This window comes from Sphaeramia orbicularis, chromosome 18 (assembly GCF_902148855.1).
Source record: "Sphaeramia orbicularis chromosome 18, fSphaOr1.1, whole genome shotgun sequence".
NCBI classification, from domain to species: domain Eukaryota; kingdom Metazoa; phylum Chordata; class Actinopteri; order Kurtiformes; family Apogonidae; genus Sphaeramia; species Sphaeramia orbicularis.
In genome coordinates, this window is record NC_043974.1 from 44,149,403 (window position 1) to 44,172,773 (window position 23,371).

The 23,371-nt window shown below is 36.9% G+C and overlaps 1 protein-coding gene across 1 annotated transcript; it reads right to left on the reverse strand.

Annotated features, from left to right (window-relative positions):
• Positions 1–324: 324 nt before the first annotated feature.
• On the reverse strand, positions 325–22,164 carry cckar (cholecystokinin A receptor). Its single transcript, XM_030162953.1, has 5 exons — positions 21,870–22,164; positions 17,398–17,649; positions 8,741–9,002; positions 6,790–6,917; positions 325–2,552 (listed from the first exon to the last, which is right to left on the reverse strand). The coding sequence occupies exons 1-5, from the start codon at positions 21,997–21,999 to the stop codon at positions 1,960–1,962; spliced, it is 1,365 nt and encodes a 454-aa protein (XP_030018813.1). The 5' UTR covers positions 22,000–22,164; the 3' UTR covers positions 325–1,959.
• Positions 22,165–23,371: the final 1,207 nt, after the last annotated feature.

The following is a 23,371-nucleotide window of genomic DNA, read 5'->3' on the forward strand; positions in this document are numbered from 1 at the left end:
TTTTCTTCCTGTTCCTCAGTGTTTAGTGTTGTTGTAGATCTGATCCAGAATGCAAATTTTTGGCAGAATATTGTTAAAATTGCACTGATTTTTCTTAAGAAATTTCATTTTTTTCCCGGTTATTCACATCTTTTTTGTTTGGATAGTTTATAAAAATATGTATTTTCATAATTTAATGGGTTTTTTGCACTAAAACAAAGACAAAAATTGTCAGTTGTCATTATTTATCGGTTATTCTGTTATTATTCGACTGGTCTGGCCCACTGCAGATCAAATCAGGCTGAATGTGGAACCTGAAAGAAAATGAGTTTGAGAGCCCTGGTTTACCTCGAAAAGCATTCCGAACAGTTTTATCATTTCACATCTGGATTAAACACAAAAAAACGACAAATAATGAACTTTAGAGGTGTTAGAAATAATCCAGTCATCTTGTAAATCTGTATCTTTTATAGAATTTATAATCTTTTGTTCTTTTTTATGCTAAGTTAACCCAGTCGCCTTCACAGCTAATGAATAACATTAGCTTACATAGCATTGCAATTGTGGCAATTTTTGTGTAAAATTGTTTTTTATGTATGAAAATGACAAAACAAAATACCACTCACAAGTTTCGGAGTTGTTGAAACGATAATAATTCTGAGTTTAGACCCAGGTTATTTTAGCCGTTTGACTTTTTTTCATTATTTGATGCTAAGCTAGGCTAATTGCGCCATTAGCTTTATGTTAAAGACAGACATGAGTGGTGTCAGTCGAAGTATTTAGATGAATAATTGATTAAATATTTAGTTTCTATCAGAAGGTGAGAACAGACACTATAGTAACATGGAGCAGTCTGTTGAAGGTGACCATTTTGTTGTAAAATTTCTTATTAATAGTTACTTTAGTTTTATTTCGAGCACATAGAATCATCAGATAAAGAACCATACAACACGGTCAAACTAAATTTTTCGGCGCTTGAAAAGGAGTGGGAAAAAGTATAACTTACGGACTCCCACTCTTTTTTTGCAAATTAATAATTAAATTAGTTCTGCTTCCTTTGTCATTCCATTGTTTTGAAGGCTATACAAAAAGCTAGCTTAATGTTTAAGATCCTACCAACGCTTGTTTCCTTGTTGGTAACTGGATTCTTATTCATGCTTTTTAAGTATCTGTTTATTTTTGTAATGACAGAAGCCAGTTAAGTATTTCATTATCTTTAGTTAATTATGCCTGTAAGCTAATAAGGCTAACCTGTTAGCATGACGAAACATGCTAACAGGCTAGCCTTATTATTTATCGTTTTGTTTTCACATGTTTCAGATGAACTTTAAATGTACGTCAACTCAAGAAAAAAACAAGAAAAAGACTCAGTTTAATTAAAGAAGCTAACTGTAACAGGTTAACACGTTAGCTGTGTGCTTTCGCTAATTCAGCTAAGGTTTTTTTCTCATTATTTCTACATCGTGAAACAAAAAATCTCCGTCATCTGCATCTTTTCGTGGTCCAGGTCATGGCAGCAGCAGGTTATATGAGCTTATAAGAACAGGCTCGTTTAGTTTCAAGCTAATTTTTCACAAATATTTCACATGTTACGTCAAGCAAGAGCGAACTTTACGTGAAGACGATTACATAAAGTCATGACCGTCATATATGATGAGTGCTTGTACAGATGTTCTTTTCTGTTTTTCTTTTTGTGCAGCTGCTTCCATCAGCGTTTTTCCAGCTAAGGTGACGGACCTGGTGAGTGTTTATTATCGGATCTGAACGGCAGCGGTCGGCGCCGTTAACCTGTTTAACTGCGTTTAACGAGCGTTTAATTGGCCTGGCTGTGACCAGACGCTAAACCAGGTCCTTCAGTCTGAACGTCTGGTTTCTCTTTGAGGACACCGGTCGTTCGTCTTGTATCCACGTCACACTTGAAGCTAAAGCGGCGGCAGGTGGTGAACTCGTCCCGTCGGCGCCGTCACATTTCCGTCCTGGTTACGTCAGCTCGCTCCAGGCCGACGCTCGGATCCCGGTGTAGGTGAACCTGGTGCTGGCTCCGCTCGGAGGCGTGTGACCGTTCTGTTCTGGAGTCTTTGGTTCTGCTCTGGTTCGACCCGTGTCCAACTTGAGCGGGCGATTTGCGGCCGACTTCGCCGAGGCGCCGCCTGCGTTTCTCCGGCAGCAGCTGAAGGTGGCGAGCATGCCCTGACGGAAGCGCTTGTTCATGAAGCAGTAGATGATGGGGTTGACGCAGGCCGACGTGTAGGACAGGAGGTGGATGAAGGAGATGGGCGCGCCGGTCAGACGGTACGCCGAGCGCCGGTCGAAGGCCTGCCACGCGTTCACCACGAACACCGGCATCCAGCACACGAAGAACAGGAAGACGATGACCAGCAGCATGCGGATGACGCGCTTCTTGGCCATCAGGTTGGCGGTGGAGCTGCCGCTGCTCGACACTCGGCCCAGCGTGTCCTTAGCGGAGCTGCCGAAGACGCCGGTGCTCATGGGTAAACTCTTCCTCTTGGAGGGCTGGAGATAACAACCGTCGCTGTCGCCGGGTTTGATGCTGCCGGTGCTGGATTGGCGGTCTGTCAGAGGAGACGGTAAAAATAGAAAACAGCGGAGGAGTTAAAACACAATAAGAGACGACTGGTTGGAGAAGTTTGTGTCACTAAGCAACGACGGATCTGGAACAAAAACCCAGAGCGTTTATCCAGCGTTCACTCAGAGAAGAACTCTGAAGTTCAGGAGTGGAGGACGGAACCGAGGGTCTAATAGTTTTGGACTTTTCATCCTAGTTTAGTTTTATTTAGTTTTGACTTTTCTTTCTCTAATTCAGTTTGTTTTAATGAGTTTTTAGAGCAGGTTTGTTAGTTTTCATTAGTTTTCTTTTTTTCCTAAATGCTTAGTTTTAGTTTAGTTTTAGTTTTGTCGTCTCTTTTCTCTTCTTCTGTCGTCGTATTCAGATAAATCCCAGACAGGACTCTGCTGCTTTCTCCCAACTTTAGTCTCCATGTTTCTAGGTAGAGTTTGGACAAGAAGTCGACTCTAAACGACAGGTGACCACAAGTGACGGACCATAACCTACTGTATGGTGCCAACAGCTAAAATGGCTCAAGTGAAATAAATCAATTTCGTATCAATCTGACATTGACAAAGATGAAAACGAAGGGAATTTTATCCATAATTTTTATCCGTTTTAGTTAGTTTTGTAAACACACAATACAGTTTCAGTTATCATTTTTTTCTTTTAATTATAGTTTTATTTATTTCAGTTAACGAAAATGTTTTTTCAATTCTAGTTTTCGCCATTTTGTTAGTTTTTGTTAACGATAATAACCTTGGACAGAACAAGAGTTTGTCACTTTGGTGGAATTTTTCAGTGTTTTTATTGATATGTAGAAAATTAAAGTTAACCCTTAGAAGTCTGAGCCTATTTTGGACATTTTTCAGTCCTTTTGATTTTGCCTTTTTTACACTATATAAACAAATGTTTACTATGCCCATGTTTGGTATCTTTTTTTTTCAGTACAACTTCATCTATATCATCTGTCTGTAATTATTATTTCACTTTAACCTGTTATATCAACACAAAAGGCCAAAAAACACAAAAAAAATATAAAATTTGATTTGAAAAATGTATATAATTTATTGCATAAATAACACACAGATGTTTAACGAACCTTTTCAAAGACTTTAAAAGTGAATATCGGTTCCAAATATTAGGTATGTAAAATAAAAATTGTAATAAATTAAAACTATACTCAAATATTTGACATAAAAGCAGATCTTTACATAGGCGTTTTCTCACCCCCACCCCCCCACCCGGTCCTCCCGGTTTCCTCATCCAGTTCAGGTGGGGTCATCCTCACCCTTACCTGTAATGCTAATGCAGTCTGTGGATTAGAACCCGCAGATTTGGCCAGTTTTTCCGTTTTTTAAAAGGGACAAAAAATGACGTAGATATGGTCAGAAATATAACACCCCCCACCTCATTTTCATACTTTTACTCGTGTTTGTTGAGTTCAAACTGCCATATCTCCGGTTGTATTTGCTCTATCAACATCAAATAAAAAGTGGGAGAGTGTTTCAAGTCCGTACTTATGAATGCAGTTCTCCCCAGTGGTCTATGTGACTGACTTCCGACACTAGGACGTGTTGAAAACGTCATGTGATTGAGTCATGGGGCCTTGACCATGGACCCCTAAGGGTTAATGAAGGTACCATATTTGGTGCCTTACTCATAAGTGACAAAAAAAAATAAAAAAAATGTAAGAAGTGTATATATAAATAAATACAACAAAAATACATTTCAGGTGAAAGGAACATGTATTTTAGAACATATTTAGTATTTTAGCACTTCCCTCTGAACATCATTCCTTACATTCGTTCCATTACTTCATGGTTCCTACAGCCGGGATTTTGGATCTGTTCCAGACCCCACACATGAAAATAAAAATCAGGCATTGAACAGTTTTGATGGTACTGTGTGTGGTGTGATCCAATAACACTGGTCTACAATTTTTTTTTTAGAAATGATTTGCTTCAGACATTAAATGTGCTAAATGTTACGTATTTTAATAAGATTAACTGGAAAATAAATGACAAAAGTGCCAGTTTGCTGATGTTTTCAAGGTATACGATAACGTGTTATTACACATATATACTGGTTTATGTACATTTATGTAATAGTTTTATAAATCTTCCACTAAATAGAACCTGTAAAGTGAATGTATTCTAATGTGCAGACAGTGTTTGGAAGTAGATCTTGTAGCTCTGAGACAAATATTCCTTTGGAGTCAAACCCATTCTCTCCTTTTTGACTTGACTTTTCTTTATCAGTGACTCTCGTGGTAAAATTTCATTACTTTTATTCTGGAGGCATTTTCCTTGTAGACCAGTGTAATCTGAACACAGCACACACATAACCATTCTGCCCCACTACTGATCCAGAATCAGATAAGATACTTTATTGTCATTATACAGAATGTACAATGACATGGAGGTGCACTATCAGGATACGGACTCTTAAATAGTGATAGTAATAAACAGTGAGAATCTCGTCCTCCAAAACCTTGTGTGATCAAACGTGATCTAACAAAAACGAAGAAGAAGAAACATAACATGAGTCAGGAGCCCACCCGCATTTTGTGTAACATCCCCCGGGCCCATACCCACGAAAATTCTTTTCTTTTTTTTTTTTTTTTAACCCGTTCAGATTGTGGACTCTCTGTCCTCACTGGAACTGGTGCTGTCACTGTTTTGTAATGTGTGTGGAAATTACCAAAAATAGTCACTCGCCCGATAAAGTGTTAAAAAAAAATCCTCCACTGGGAGTTTCTGGTGAACGTTCGCTTTGTGCTGAGCGTTAAAGTAGGCGACAGGTTTATTTATTCAACTGAACATAGACACTAGTTTTTATTAGACACTTGTACATACACTGACCTGCTCCAACAAACACACGTTAAAGCTCAAACGCTTACGTAACGTATGTACGCACAGATTAAAATAGTCCCTATAAAATACGCCGTAGTAAATTGTGTCCAGTCTGAACCAATGAAGACTTATTTAGTAGAAGAATTAGAACATTTAGAAACATTTAGGGTACAAAGTGTTGAAGGTGATATTTTTTTTAATGTATGAAGACGACACAAAAAGCTAGTTTAATGTTTAAAATCCTACCGACATTTTTGTTTCCTTATGAACATTAATAAACGTTTAGAAAATAAACATTAAACAGAAGTCTGCCACTATTAAAACTGTCTGTTTAATAAAAAGAAGTAGATGAATGGAAATTAGAATTAAAGTTCAAGCAACATTTTGAATTACCCCTAGTATCTTCTATTCTATTCTATTGTATTCTATTCTATACTGTTCAGTTCTATACTGTACAATTCTATTCTATACTATGTTATTCTATTGTATTGTATACAATTCTATTCTATAGTATTCTATTCTACTCTGTACTGTTCTATTCTATTCTATTCAACACTGTTCTATTCTATTCTATTCTATTCTATTCAACACTGTTCTATTCTATTCTATTCAACACTGTTCTATTCTATTCTGTTCTATTCTATTCTGTTCTATTCAACACTGTTCTATTCTGTTCGATTCTATTCTATTCTTTTCTATTCAACCCTTTTCTATTCTATTCTATTCTATTCTATTCTATTCTATTCTATTCTATTCTATTCTATTCTATTCTATTCAACACTGTTCTATTCTATTCTATTCTATTCTATTCTATTCTATTCTATTCTATTCTATTCTATCCAAATGAAAGCTAATGTAAATGTAACTTGAATTTAAATAACACAAAATAAGGTATTTCATCTATCCATAAACAAAATGCTAAATTGTTTGCTAGCTAGCTAAACATGTACTCTTCCTGTTTAGTCTGAATCTGTATTTTTAGATAAATTCATCACGATCGGTTTAATTTTTAAAAAAAATTTCGGGCACGACATCGAAGACATAATTCTGTTTTAGTCGTCATCATGTGTCTTTTTTTGGAGCAAGAAGTGACCATATATGGACAAAATGGGTGTGGTTCAACAACATAAGGAGCTAGAGCTAATGCTAAAGGCTAGCGTAATGGCTTCATAGAACATAAACCATCAAACATTTAAGTGATGAAGTCATTTTCCTGTCTGATCAGTTTAAGCCTTTAACCACAAAATCTGTTTAGTTCAATAAACAGAAGCTTGAGTTTACAGAAACTAATGAAAGACAAGAAAAAAACACAACAAATGGAACTAGAACGAGTCTTGATGCTTGGAGGAACATCAGACCTGTACGCCTCGCTGTGATTGGTTGTCGTACCTCTGCTCGACTTCCTATTGGACAACTCGAACTTGATGCCGCGGTAAAGCTCCACGGAGATGAGTCCGTACGCCGCCGTCATGACGATTCCAGGGATGAGGAAGAGGAGGAGCAGCAGAGACACGTACCTGGGATGAAGACGAAGAATGAAGGACAAAGATGAAGGTCAGAGACGTTAGAGAAGTGGACCTGATGGAGGACACTAACAGCTGATTGGATCATTTAGAAAACTACACTCATATCATCCTGTTCAATTAACTGGCAATGTTTGTTTATATTTATCCCACTTTTATTATATGGAAGTAAATGTTTCGATGTGTAAATTAATTCCATAATTACTCATTGCGAACTTAAAATATCAGAAACCTGGTCTTATTTTTGACAATGGGTACAGTTACATGATGTTTTTTAAATCCGATTTATTTTTCCAGAAGAAATTAATCGGGAACTAAAGTATTTTCTCTTCTGTTTCCATGGAAATGTTAAACCCAAATAAAGGTTTACATGAAGTATTAATGAGGTAGAGAAGTGAGCAGAAGGGTTTGTGCTGCAGTGCTGACGTTGCCTTGTTCTCACAGCCCTTCTGTTAGCTTAGCTTAGCCCCTCTGTTAGCTTAGCTTAGCATAGTCACTGCATTTCCATGGTCAGTCGTAGCCAGTTTTTAAAGGTGATTTGTTGTCTTTTGTCAGTGATTTTGTGAAATCCGATTCTCCCTAATTATTTCTTTCGATCTGCGACTTACTGCACTCAATCTATGGACTGTTGTGTTGACGGAAGTTGGAAAATCTTTTTGTTGGAAGGGATGCATACGCTAAATTAGCTTTGCTTTAGCGTTTTAGCTTTGCATTAGTTTTTATTTGCCCAGATTTTATTAGTGCAGTAAGTCACATGACCATGATTTGAGCCTCAGTTTGTGATCATATTGACCCCAGCGGACTAAAGGAAGGATTAGGGAGAACTGAATTTACCAAAATCACTCATAAAATACTACGGATCACCTATAAAAGCCTGGCTACGTCTGACCAGAGGAATGAAGCCATTATGCTAAGCTAGGCTAAGCTAAGCTAACGGAAGGGCTGCGAGAACAAGGCAATCGGTGCACTGCAGTGCAAACTGATTTACCCACTTATCGAACTCATTAGTGCATGACAAATGAATTAATTAAAAAACAGGTGATGAACTATTCCTTCAGGGTTTTATTATTTTACAGAGTTTTGTTTTGTTTTGCTAATTTTTCATCATTTTGTTTAATTTTTGTCCTGTTTTCATTATTTTATAAATTTTCTTAAATTGGTTCTGTTAATTTTTTTTGTTTGTTTTGTTTAATTTTTTCAGTTTTGTTAGTTTTTTAATGTATTTTATGCCATTTTTGGGGGGTTTTGGTCATTTTTTTCTAACTTTATTTTTGTTTGGTTTTGTTCGTTATTTTATTCAACTTTTGTTCAGTTTTGTTTTGTTTTCTTCTAGTGACAGTGTAATCAAATTTCCTTTTATTGTGTTCCATGACATCACTTTCATTTTTAACAGTTTCTTTTGTTTATACATGTTTGAAGACATGGGAGTATTGGGGACAAATCCAGGTGATCTATTGTAATCAGATTACTGCTGTTTACATGATCAATAATAATCAGATACTGATCAGAGTATCAGTGTGGATGGAAACGGACTCAGGAAGTTTGATTCTGCTGTCGCTGTATACGAAATAAACCCAATAATGGACTGAAACATCTAAACCAGGGTTTATGGGTTATCGTATTTCCAAAGTGCATGTGAACGCATCACATCTGATTATTACAATGGTCTGATTAAAAACAGTTATCGGGTTTTTCTGCTTGTGTAAACGGGGTCAGTGTGAGTAAATCAACAGAAAATCATCTGAAATGATCGGTCAGTGACACATGCTGCGTGGAGGTGTGGTTTGAGTTAAAGCTCCGCCCCCTAGCGGCCTCACCAGGACTGCTGGGTGGTGTCGTTGGGCCACACCAGGCGGCACATGTGTCCGGTGGAGTTGTCGAGGCGGGTGAAGGGCTTCAGGGTGCTGGAGATGGGGTAGGGCAGCATCAGGACGAAGGACACCACCCACGTGGCCGTGATGACCTTGACGGCGTGGGATTTGGTCTGCCACGTCCTGGAGGTCAGCGGGTTACAGATGGCGCTGTAACGCTCCAGGGAGATGGCCACCAGGTTGAAGGTGGACACGCTGACCGAGACCCCTGAGGAGACCACATCGGCACCGAGGTTATTATCGTTAACGGAAACTAACGATATGAGGAAAACTAGAATTGAAAAAACATTTTCATTAACTGAAATAAATAAAAGCTATAATTAAAAGAAACAGACGATAACTAACTGAAACTGTATTGTATGTTTACAAAACTAACTAAAACAGATAAAAATTCTGGATAAAATTCCCTTCGTTTTTGTCTTTGTCAATGTCGGATTGATATAAAATCGATTTATTTCCCTCAAGCAATTTTAGTTAGCAGCACCGTATGATATTTAAGGGTCCGTCACTTGTGGTTTCCAGTCGTCTTCTGGTCCCCACTCGACCTGGAAACATGGAGACTAAAGTTGGGAGAAAGCAGCAGAGTCCTGTCTGGGATTTATTTGAATATGACGACAGAGAAGAAGAGAAAAGATACAAAGAAACTAAAACGAAGCATTTAGAAAATAACGAAAACTAATAAAAACAAGCAAACCTGCTCTAAAAATGAATTAAAACTAACTGAATTAGAGAAAAAAAAAGTCAAAACTAAGTCAAACTAAACTAGAATGAAAAATCCAAAACTACACTAGTCAACATTTGCTAGGGATCAGGACTATAACTTTGCTATATTCGAGGGTGTAATTCTGGAAACTTGAAAATGTACTTTCCCAGTGGAGTACAGCCTGTGGGTGCGGATGGTGGCCTCACACATTACTGACATCACACCGTATGTTTCAGAACATTCTGAGTGGTTTCAGTGAAAACAAAATTGGAAGAGTACTTGTTGTGAACTCTAATTTCTACGGTTGTATCACCCTTTTGCCTGAAAGTGCAATAAAAATGTATGTTTTTTTACCTTTTAGTCCATTTTTCTTTACATGACTAGCCAAAGTACACACATAATATATGAAGTCACCCAAAATATTATACAACATCAATTATTGTGCAAATATAAAACTGATCCCTAGCAAATGTTGACTAGTATATTAGAACCTTGATCAGCACATATTCAGAGATCCAGTTTAATAAAAGGGGGTTCTTTAATCAGCCAATCAGAGTGCAGACGGCACCACAACCAGGAAGGGAAGAAATGAACTAAGTACAGTTAAACACAGCTTCAGTAAATGTTTTTTTTCCATATATATATATATATATATATATATATATATATATAAATCTTTTTATTAGATTTTCATACACACATAAAAATATCTGACATGTACAATATTTCCAAGAGTTCTGGTTGAAGGTAGGAGACAGTTTTCTTTATACAGTGTATTCTGAGAGCAACAGTTTTAATCTAACCTCAGTGGCTTCTATGAAGGAACTATCATAAGTAGGGGTGTAAGAAAATATCATTTCCGCAATATATCGCGATATTTCACTACATGATACTGTATCGATATTTTGAAGTATTTATTCAAATGCAGATATGGCAGAGATTCATTTTGTTTTTTTGTTTGTCATGCTCTTTTATTTCTATATTCACATGGGTATTTTGCTCCAACAGTATTATTGTGATATTGCAGGTCATACATGTAGTTTTTTGAAACTGATAACAGTTATTTCAATCATCCTAAAAGCACTTGTTCCTGTCTGAAAGAGGCAGATGTTTTTTATTGTTTTTTTATTGGAAATGAACAAAAATAATGTTCTGATGTTGGATGATTCAGGGACCGAACATTATCTGTTCTTTTCGCAATAGAATGCAAACATTTAAGCAGGATCTGAAACTGTAACGTCTGTAAAACATTATTTGTTTATTTGTGTATTTTTTTTTTTTTTACTGGTAAAGCCGCATTTTCAAACTTTATTTATTCGAATGCTGCACTATAAGTTTTTACCAGTAAATAATCTTTTAAAAGAAGACACAAAACAAAAAATATTGCCTTGTTAACCGTATTGTGATATATCACGATATATCGTATCGTGATCCCAGTATTGTGATTTGTATCTTATCGTCAAATTCTTGCCAGTGCACAGCCCCAATAATAAGCCATTATCCCTTCCCACCCAACTTGAAAGAAAAAACAGAATAAAACAAAACACAAACACAGAAGGAAAAGACACAAACAAAACAAACACACAAAGCAAATGTTAATATGAACTACAGGATGAGCATCATATCACAGTCATTGGATTTAATTACATATATTTTACTATTTTAGACACATTTTTACTCAAATTAAAGAGTTTAATTTAGCTCCTCTTGTTGTAATTTCAACTGGATGTTAAATTTAACTTTAGGGTTTAAATGTGTGGTGGATTTTCTGAGTCTGACGTCACTAAAAAGGAACTTTAAAGCAGAGGTTTTAAACCTACGGCCCGTGGGCCAAAACCGGCCGCCAAGGAGTCCAATCCGGCCCATGGAATTAAAAAACACACTGAAGATATTAACAATCAATGCCCAATATGATCTAAAGTGGATCAGAACCAGTAAAATAATAACACAATAACCTACAAATAATAACAACTACAAATGTTTTCTGTTTGTTTTAGTGTAAAAAGTAAAAGTACATGACTGTTTATATTTACAGTCTATCCTTTCTGAATAAACTGACCCAATATGAACATGAAATATCATAAGGAAAATCTGTGTAACTGTACCAACATTCAGCCTGTTATTAAATGTTTTGTGTAGTTGATCCACTGTGATCTGTGCGTTATAATGTACACGCATAAATGATAAACTGAGGCAGAACACTGATAAAATTACACTGATTTTTCTTAAGAAATATCCGGTTTGTCATGTTATTCAAATTTTTTTAAAGGATAATTTGTAATTGTAAACATTTCATGCTTTAATTTTAGTTTTTGCACCAAAACAAAATAAAAACTTGGAGTCAGTTTGACTGTAAATGACCCAGAGGTTAAAAATACACCTGTTGGAGTTTTTACAGCTCACTGGTTAATCAGTCTTATCTCGTTTCTTATCTCGTTTCTTATCTCACATGTCAAAGTCATGCTTAGCCTGGTTGGAAACTATAAAAACAACCTGTCTGCTTTTATCCACAGGTTCAAATACATCCAAGTGGAACGTTCAAAGTCAATATCTGACACATTATATCCTTATCTTTTGTTTTACCAGGAATTTTAGCCTAAAATAACAAACACAGGAAATGAACACAGTAGCTCCATTAAAAAATACAACGAATTATCTCAGTCGTTAATCAGTTCTATCCTTTTTCTTATCTGAAATGTGATAGTAACATGTTTTATTAGTTTACCCTGATGTAAAAACTGAAAATAAAGAGTTAAAACTGGTCTGTTTGACCTTTTGAACCCCACAAACATACTTTGCTAGTTTAGCCTAGCATAGAAACAGAAAAAAATTAGCTGATTTAGCTTTAGCCGCAGGAAAATTACATAAATGTGGGATTTGAAAAGTCAATACTGAACAAATTATATTCTTCTTATCTTTTGTCTGAAATGTAAAACTGTCAGATTAGCATAAATACAGAAAACATTCCAAAAACCAGTTAGCAAATTGGCTCATTAGCTTTTTTTTTTTTTTTTTTTTAAATCTTATCTGATCTGGTTTATTAGTTTAGCCTGATATAAAGACTGAAAAAAAGATCATTGTAGAAGTTGGTTTAATTGAGCGTCTAAACTGCACTGACATTAGGTGAAAAGTTATTTTGTGATATATATCGTTATCATTGTATTTCTCAGCCCTAGATTAAAAAATATCATTTTTACGAGTTTAACCGTAGCTAAAAACTAAAAACTTTGCTAACAGCTAGTTTATCTCTGTCCAGTGGTTGTTTGAGCTTTTCCAGCCCACTATCTAACAACATATAGGTTATGTCTTCACTTATATTTAGTCTGAAATGTAAAATATCATGTTTTAGAGACTGTGTCTGGAATAAAGACTGAAAATAAGAACAAAAACAGCTGATCGAACTCACTAAGACAGTCATAAAAGTACTTATTGGTGCGTTTTTAGCTCATATTACTGTAGTAAAACCTGTAAAATCCTAAATGTTGTGCTTCTATTTTAGTTTGTCTGATATAGGGATGTAATGATTGCCTTCAAATTTGATTTGATTTGATCTGTCTCTTCTTTATGTGAAGCACTTTGTAACATGTTGTTTAAAAAAGTGCTACATAAATAAAACTTTACTTACTTACGATTACCGGCATAATGATAAACCACGGTAGTAGTAGACGGTTTCTGTTACCGTTTAAATTCTAATTCTCATGATAACCGTGTTTGATTACTGCACTTTTAGGGGAAAAAACATCTATGTAAAGATCTGCTTTTATGTCAAATATTTGAGTATAGTTTTAATTTATTCCAGTTTTAATTTTTATACCTAATATTTGGAACCAATATTCACTTTTAAAGTCTTTGAAAAGGTTCGTTAAGCATCTGTGTGTTATTTATGCAATAAATTATATACATTTTTCAAATCGGATTTTATATTTTTTTGTGTTTTCTGTCCTTTTGTGTTTTTATAGTAGGTTAAAGTGAAAAAAATAATAGACAGATGATTTAGATGAAGTTGTGCTGAAAAAACCGATACCAAACATGGGTATAGTAAACATTTGTTTATATAGTATATAAAGGCAAAATCAAAAGGACTGAAAAACAGCTCAGACCACTAAGGGTTAATATTTGAATGTTTCTGCCAAGAGAAAGTACATTGTACCAATTATTATATTTGTTTTTTTTTTAATTTTGTTTTGTTTTTTTCAAAAAACAACTTGGTTCAATTATTTCAGTGTGTGTATCAGTACTTTTGGGACATTTTGAGCACAATTTCAATAATATGTTTATGTTTATGCATTTGGCAGACGCTTTTATCCAAAGCGACTTACAGGGGAAAACCAATCAAATCACTCAATCAATCCAATTCTATTTATATAACACCAGATCACAACAAAAAAGTTATCTGATGACATTTTATATATAGAGTTGGTCAAAACCAGACTCTAAGCCAGTTAACAGAATCCTCCAGGAGCAAACACTAATACTGCGATAATAATGATAACCATGATAATTTTGGTCCCAATAACCCTGATTTGAAACGTTCATATGGTTCCATCCCCAGTCTGATATTTGGATGATGGTCTGGTTTTATTCTGACTCTTCCGACAGCCTTCCCTTCCTCCTCCTCCTCCTGTTTTCTAAATCTGTTCTTTTATGTCTGACTGTTGTTTTCCTTTTCTAATCGTCCTCTTTGTCATTTGTCGTTGTTTCTCCAGCGGTCCTGGCCTTTGTAACGCTGCGAACCGTCCTAACAACATGTCACTGTGTTTACTGGACGCCTTCTAACGCTGCGACACATTAACCTTCAGTCACATTAAATTTAACGGGCGGCAGCGGCGGCCAACATCCTGCCCCGCACTCACTTAATAAATACAGTCGAGTTCTAAACAGATAAACACACGAACAAATGAGGAAACAACCTGGAGCGCATCACTGTCATCTAAACAGAGACACAGGAACCAGGAAAAAAAACCAAGACCCCTAATCGGATGAAAACACCATTAAAGCAGCGTCATTTATACTGATCGGACCCAGGACGAGGAATTTATTCAAATCAGAAACGACATTGAAGAATGAGTTGGATACCTGACGAACAATTAGCATTTATTAATTATTATTGAGTGTATTTGGTTTGGACCGTGCTCGTTAACCCTCCGGTGTCCAGGTGAGCGTATTAAGCACACTGTGACCTGCATGGTATCAAAGCAAATATGATTTTTCACAATTTGGATTAAGTCACAATTCTAAAGTTGATTCATTTTTGCATGTTTTTTTTTCTTTTTTTTTAAACTCTGACCCAGACACTAAAATCAGCACATTTTAAACAACAGAAAATACACTAACACCTTTTTCCACAGTGAGTAAAAAATGCACACTGACATATTTTAGCATTTAACATTTGACCTACAACACAAAATAATCTATATTAACCAGTTACTGTTAATCACTGACATATGCCAGGATGAAAAAATAAAAAACTAGAAAAGCACTCGGAGAGCACAGACATCTGCCAAGGCAGATCAGTGCCCCCCCCCAGATCACCACCAAAATGTTATCTTTTGTTCCTTGTGTCAGTATTAACATTTCCTGAAATTTTCACCCAAATCCGTCCTGAACTGAATGAATGAACTTAAACATATGAGAAAAAAGACGTTTCATGACTTTTATTTTTATGACTAACAGCTTCTATTGTCTTCGACAAGGAAATATTCAGACGTGTGTTCACATGGGTCTAGAGTCCCATTTCTGTTCAAAGAAGGAAGGAGTTTGGACTGAATATCAGCGACACCTGCACCAGGAAACAGTAGAACCTGAACTGACTGAAGACAAAGTCAAACACAGACGGTCAGCCTCAAATCACACAGTTTCAGTTTGACTTTAACGGCTTCAGGAAAGTTTAGTTTTAAAGCTTTTTGGACGATCATCTGCTCATCTTCTGCCCCAGATTTTCCTTTGAGACTTTTGATGGTTTATGACAGTGTTTTTCAACCTTGGGGTCGGGACCCCATGTGGGGTCGCCTGGAATTCAAATGGGATCACCTGAAATTTCTAGTAATTGATAAAAATAATTTAAAAAAAAAAACAACAACTTACTAATAAAAAATATATGGAGAGTTGACAGAGATGAGCCCAATCCATAAAAGACAAACTGAGTGTGAAACTGCAGCACTGTGGTTCTGTTTATGTGTCAGCTTCAGTTCTTGTTTGTTCAGTATTAATTGTCCTCCTTGTAAATCCCAGCTGGACTGACTGGACAGATTCTGACCAAGGAAAAGAAAACTGTCTTTGTGCAGTAATCTACACCTGGATTTACTGCCTCTGTCCATAATAATATACATTATATAGACTAAATGTCAAATCAAATTAATGTTTATTTGCAACATAGTTTAGCAAACTGTGACATGATCAAAAACAAATTAATTTTAGCAAAAAAATGTCTGGGATCATCAGAAATTTGTGATGTTAAAATGGGGTCACGAGCCAAAAAAGTTTGGAAACCAGTGGTTTATAACATGTGAATGTTTACAGATGTCAGTATAGTTCCTGCTGATCACTGATAGAAGTCATATATGGACTTTCATTTGGGTCCATGACCTTTGACCTTGAGTGACCTTTGAGGGGTCAAATTCCAGGTCAGCTGTGTCTACATTTCAACAGTCTTCTCCAAAACTACCAAACGGATTCATTTCAGATTTGATCTGTATCTTCTTTGGGACAATATCTATAAAGTTTGTTACAGTTTTGAAATTTTGACAATTTTTTTAAATATTAAAATGTTCCTTTCCTTCTACTGGTCCATCTGTTGATGGTTTAGAACATGTAAATGGTTCCAGATATCAGTCTAGTTCCTATTGGTCACTGATAGAAGTCATACATGGACTGTGATTGGATGAGCTGAGTTCTCCGCCAGTGAAAGTCCCGCCCACTTCTATAGTTAGATTGATCTGCATCCAGACCACAGGACTGGAACATAGAACAGAACCAGGACTGGAACACAGAACAGAACCAGGACTGGACCATAGAACAGAACCAGGACTGGAACACAGACCAGAACCAGGACTGGAACATAGAACAGAACCAGGACTGGACCATAGAACAGAACCAGGACTGGAACATAGAACAGAACCAGGACTGGAACACAGAACAGAACCAGGACTGGAACACAGAACAGAACCAGGACTGGACCATAGAACAGAACCAGGACTGGAACATAGAACAGAACCAGGACTGGAACACAGAACAGAACCAGGACTGGAACACAGAACAGAACCAGGACTGGAACATAGAACAGAACCAGGACTGGACCATAGAACAGAACCAGGACTGGAACACAGACCAGAACCAGGACTGGAACACAGAACAGAACCAGGACTGGACCATAGAACAGAACCAGGACTGGAACACAGACCAGAACCAGGACTGGAACACAGAACAGAACCAGGACTGGAACATAGAACAGAACCAGGACTGGAACACAGACCAGAACCAGGACTGGAACATAGAACAGAACCAGGACTGGAACATAGAACAGAACCAGGACTGGAACACAGAACAGAACCAGGACTGGAACATAGAACAGAACCAGGACTGGACCATAGAACAGAACCAGGACTGGAACACAGACCAGAACCAGGACTGGAACACAGACCAGAACCAGGACTGGAACACAGAACAGAACCAGGACTGGAACACAGACCAGAACCAGGACTGGACCATAGACCAGAACCAGAGAACCTCACACATTCAACTGTGGACTGATTATTGGTAGATTGCTAACCTGAGGCTGACGTACAGGGACACTGGAACTATTTTCGGTCTTTACACTGATTTCACCATCACTAACGTCAACCCGAGTTCGTTATGGACCTGGACCAGGACCTGGACCAGGACCTGGACCGCCTCCACTCACCCATGAAGTACATGACCAGTTTGCACATCCCGGCTCCGAAGATGAAGTCCCTCATGAGGTTTGGGATGAGTGTGAAGGGGATGCACACCAGCGACACCATCAGGTCACTGAGCGCCAGCGACAGCAGGAACAGGTTGGTGACGGTCCTCATGCGCCGGTTCTGGACCAGGACCAGGATGATCAGGCTGTTTCCCACCACGCCCAGGAGGAAGATGAGGCAGTAGAGGACGATCCGCACCGTCTGGTGGATGTCTGATGGAAACAGCGGTTAGACCGACGTGTTAGCGAGCAGGAACGAACGCAAACAAAAGGAACCGTTTATTTAAGGCTGGAAAAAACTGACAGTAGAATATTCTGATGGAAAAGGGGTCTGTCTTCACTGTTGGACCCTCAACCCCAAAAACATGCAGTAAACAAAAAAAGAAAAAAAATTCAGCTGGCTGCATTGCTCGGGGTGGGGTGGGGGTGGGGGGTGCCACCCTTAGGCCTTGGGGCACTCTGGGTCCGCCCCTGGTCCTTGGAGGGGCAGCTGTGGTTGCATGTCTGTGTTCTTCACCTCAGTCTGTTTGACTGGTTCAGTCTGACACAGAAGATGAAAGAGAAGCACTGGTGTGTGGGTCTGGTACTGGGATTATCTGGTACTGGGATTATCTGGTACTGGGACTATCTGGTACTGGGATTATCTGGTACTGGGACTATCTGGTACTGGGATTATCTGGTACTGGGATTATCTGGTACTGGGATTATCTGGTACTGGGATTATCTGGTACTGGGATTATCTGGTACTGGGATTATCTGGTACTGGGACTATCTGGTACTGGGATTATCTGGTACTGGGACTATCTGGTACTGGGATTATTTGTTACTGGTATTATTTGGGTGGACGTGGTATACGATATCCTGCTCATGCTTTCTTTTCTTACATTCATCATTTAACAGGTCTTATGTATTTTCTTTTATTTTTTTGTAGTTGTGTTTTCTCTCTTCTGCCCAGTTTACTCAGTTGTGGTTGTACTGATAGTTTCTATTATAATTATCATCATGGTTGTTACTGTTTGTGTTGTTGATACTTTCTTGTGAGGGTCTTCGCCACCTTGCCCCCCCCCCCATGTCAGGTCCGGGATCCAAATGTGGTTCAATAAAACTCATAGTAAACACAGTAGAATCTTAAGGGGAGCTTCATCTAGTTTATGAAGTGTCCTTTGGCAAAACAAATGTGTTCAGCCCCAAAAGGAGCCAGACTCCCATTCTGCTGTTAGGATGAAGGACAAGACAAGTTAAAAAAAAAAAAAAAAGTCACATTTAAGCAGCGATTAACGATTAAATCATCACTGATTAACATAATATCTGAGTACAGGCTTGTGTTCTTGGTCAATTTTTTAGAAACAGGTGAATTTATGACATTTTTTATTACATTTTTTCTACGATTCAACCTTAGATTTATTCACACTTGATAAAATGGTTCAAAAACATCAGATTCCACTTCAATACACGATAAACACTTTCATTTATCAGACTTCAACCACATTATGTCGATGATATTCATTGCTTATTAAATTACTACCACTGTAACACTTACAATAGTTATTTTATTCTTCTTTTATTTTATTTTTTAATTTAAACTTATTTATCTAATACATGTAAACCCTTCCTCCACCACTGATACATGTTATTTTCTGCTCTATTTCACATGTTTAATTCAACTCTTTTATCTAAATAGTTTAATTTAACGTGTCAGCTCATACATGAATGAGATTAAACTATTTATTCTACATTTAGGGGATATAAATTGTTATAAATTTAGGGGAAATAAATCCAAAACTATCAGATTTAAGAATAAAACACTGGTAGATTCCACTTCACTGCGCTGTAAACACTTTAATTGATCATATTTTTACCATATTTTGTTGATGTTATTCATTATTTATTCAATACTTATACTTTTCTACCACTATAATCCCTATTTTTACTCCTAATATTACTATTTTTACTGTTCATTTTCTTTACTAATATATGTAAACCCTCCTTTCACCACTGATACATGTCATTTTCTCTGTAAAAGTGACCAGTGATTATTATTTTCTGACTCTTTATCTAAATAGTTTAATTTAACATGTGTCAACTCATTGTTTAAGGCTGAAACTAATGATTTTCATGTGTATTTTATTTATTAATCGATTAATTATTTGGTGTAAAAGGTGTTTGTCAAAACTAAAAACAGATAATATTCACATTTATGCAGCCTGTCGATTAAAATAGTCCCTGATGAATGTAAAATGTGACCGTTCTTTATCACATCTTTATAAATATGGGTGCAACAGCTGTTTATTCTATATTTTTTATATTTTTGTATGTATGTGTTCTGCAGAAACTGTACATTTCACAACAAATACATTATAAACTTGTTCAAACGAGCTCAACCTTTAACATCTACAGCAGGAAAATGTAAAATAAATTAAAATATAAATCCAAAACTATCATATTTAAGAATAAAACACTGGTAGATTCCACTTTACTGCATTGTAAACACTTTAATTGATCATATTTAACCATATTTTGTTGATGATATTCATTACTTATTCAATACTTATACTTTTTTACCACTATAATCCCTATTTTTATTTTTTATTTAGAACTTTCTGCTGTATTTCACACGTTTAACTCAACTCCTCCATGTAAATACTTTAATTTCTCATATTTTAACCATATTTTGTTAATGATATTCATTACATATTCAATAGTTATACTTCTCTACTTTTAAAATTCGTATTTTTATTGCTAATATTATCATTTTTACTATTCATTTGCATACAAACCCTTCCTCCACCACCGATACATTTGATTTTCTCAGTAAAAACAACCAGTGATTATTATTTTCTGCTCTATTTCACATGTTTACTTCAGCTCTTCCGTGTAAACACTTTAATTTATCTTTTTTTTTTATTTTTTTACCATATTTTGTTGATGTTATTCGTTAATTATTCAATACTTATACTTCTTCACCACTATAATCCATATTTTTATCACTAATATTATCATTTTTACTATTCATTTCCTTGCAAACCCTTCTTCTATCACTGATACTTGTCATTTTCTCAGTAAAACTGACCTTTGGTTGTTCTTTTCTGCTGTATTTCATGTTTAACTCAACTGTTGAATGTAAATACTTTAATTTATCATATTTTAACCATATTTTATTAATGATATTCATTACATATTCAATAGTTTTACTTTTATAATCTGTATTTTTATTACTAATATGATTAATTTTCTTCACTAATACATGTAAACCCTTCCTCCACCACTGATACATTTGATTTTCTCAGTGAAAACAACCAGTGATTATTATTTTCTGCTCTATTTCACATGTTTAGCTCAACTCTTTTATCTAAATAGTTTAACGTGTCAGCTCATACATGAATGAGATTAAACTGTTCATTCTACATTTAGGGGATATAAATTGTTATAAATTTAGGGGAAATAAATCCAAAACTATCAGATTTAAGAATAAAACACTGGTAGATTCCACTTCACTGCACGATAAACACTTTAATTGATCATATTTTTACCATATTTTGTTAATGTTATTCATTACTTATTCAATACTTATACTTTTCTACCACTATAATCCATATTTTTTATTCCTAATATTATTATTTTTACTCTTCATTTTCTTTACTAATACATGTAAACCCTTCTTTCACCACTGATACATGTCATTTTCTCAGTAAAAATGACCAGTGATTATTATTTTCTGCTGTATTTCACATGTTTAACTCAACTCTTCCATGTAAACACTTTAATTCATCATATTTTTACCATATTTTGTTGATGATATTCATTACTTATTCAAAACATACGTTTCTACCACTATAATCCTTATTTCTATTAATAATATTATTCATTTTCTTTACGAATGCAAGCAAACTCGTCTTCTATCACAGATACATGTCATTTTCTCAGTAAAAGTGACCAGTGATTATTATTTTCGGCTGTATTTCACATGTTTAACTCAACTCTTTTATCTAAATATTTAAATTTACTTTCCTACATGAACCCTAACAGCTCATTTTTCGGTCAGATCCTGTTTTATTCCTCCTTTCTCCATATTCTCCTGCAGCCTTTTTGCAGTTTTGCGTTGTGTAACAGCTCTCCTGTCCTGTTTCCATCCCTCTTTGTGTCGCCTCAGACCTTTTCCAGACTGCATTAGCTTTACAGAGGACCTGAGCCATATGCGTAATGCGCACTGGCGCAAAAAAAAAAAGCCCAAAGCGCCGTGTCTTGTGGCGCACACTCCAGTGGGAAAAGGACGCGTTTTTGGAATAAAATCAGTAGAAAGTGAGTGACAGGGCTGGTCCATGTGGGGGTGCAGGGTCCATGTGGGGGTGCAGGGTCCATGTGGGGGTGCAGGGTCCATGTGGGGGTTTGGGGTACCTGTGGGGGTGCAGGGTCCATGTGGGGGTTTGGGGTACCTGTGGGTTCGGCTGGTGCGTCCTGCTGCTCAGTCTCACACTCTGAAATGTTCTTGATTCCAAAACTGCACAGAATCCTGTTGAGCTCCGTGGAGTTGATGAGCAGCTCGTGGTCCGTGAACGTCTCCATGTCGAGCTGAGTTTCACGTGAAGCCACAAAAAGGAGCGTCCGTCATGCTACGACGACACAACAAGACGAATCCTGAAAAAAAATTTAAAATAAAAAAAGATAAACCCGGTCGGAGCTGATCCGGACTCGGCTGGTCCTGTGCTCTCCGTGCGCTCCCGGACTGGTGCGTCCTGCTCCAGGTCCTGGCACAGTTTGGACGCGCGGGCGTTCCAGCGCACTGAGCCCGCCTTCAGGTTCTGCAAGTCCGCATCTGCCGCCCCCCCCCCCGTCATAAATCAGCTCTGATATCCATCCAACATGGCGTGGTTCCGGTTTAATACCTGCGCCTTTTTCATTATTTACCGCAGTTTCTCAGTGGGATGTGCGCCCATAACCCCCCCCCCACCACCACCACCACCACCACCACACACACACACACACACACACACACACACACACACACACACGCACGCACCCCCCCCCCCCCCCCCCCCCCCCCTTAACGATGACTTATCCTCTGTCACAGTCAGTGCCCGTTACCCCCGCTGAGGCTTCTGGGAACGCGTCTGCAACAATAATGAAGTTCTTCTACTTCAGTTGGAATCGTGTTGAAAGGTGCAGAGATGCGCCAGTTCTGCGGCTGCGCAAAAAAACAAATAAAATGAAACCCAAATAAGCGTCTGAACAAGAACCAAAGAGCTGCAGAAACAGACGCGTGACCTTCTTCACACCTGTTCAACCTGTTTGGAGTCGAGTCTCACCCAAGATACAAATAAAACAAAACAAAGTCAAAGAAGGACATGATCCCATCAGGTGAAAACTAGAGTCTTTTAATTAAAGATGTTCAGATCATTAGAGTTCAGGTTCCACAGTCACACCAGTATGATCTAAGCACAAGCAGGGGGTCACAGTCATGTTAATATGAGCTGAAGTGGGCCGGATCATTCAAATAATAACATCAGATAAAATGTAAATAATGTCAAAATTAAATGTCCAACTTCTGTGTTTCAGAGTGAAAAAAGTGAATTATATCATCAAAATGTTTACATCCACAAACTATTCTTTAAAAACGTGAAAAACATGAATTAAAAAAAAAATAACACAGTATTAATATGGATGACATGTCCCTATTTTCCAAATAGCACAATGTGCACATTAAGGTTCCCATAATTGTACAAATTCCTCCATTTTTTTTTAAATTTTATATATTTATGTTATTCAAGAAAGGAAAAATGATATATATGCATTTTAGATAGTGTCTGTTTTTTCTTAGTTTAAACCAACCGAGCCCCCTCCCTCCCACTCTTCCCACACACAAACAAAAGACCACTAACAATGAAAAAAACAAAAACAAAAAAACAAAAGAAGGGGGGATGGGCACAGTAATATAAAT

Excerpts from the sequence above, each read along its gene's own strand:
- cckar (XM_030162953.1), bottom strand. The coding sequence starts at position 21,999 with ATGGAGACGTTCACGGACCACGAGCTGCTCATCAACTCCACGGAGCTC. Across the intron at positions 17,650-21,869 it reads CGCACCAGCCGAACCCACAG|ACATCCACCAGACGGTGCGG; the intron begins GTACCCCAAACC and ends TGTTTCCATCAG. Across the intron at positions 9,003-17,397 it reads ACTGGTCATGTACTTCATGG|GGGTCTCGGTCAGCGTGTCC; the intron begins GTGAGTGGAGGC and ends TGGTCTCCTCAG.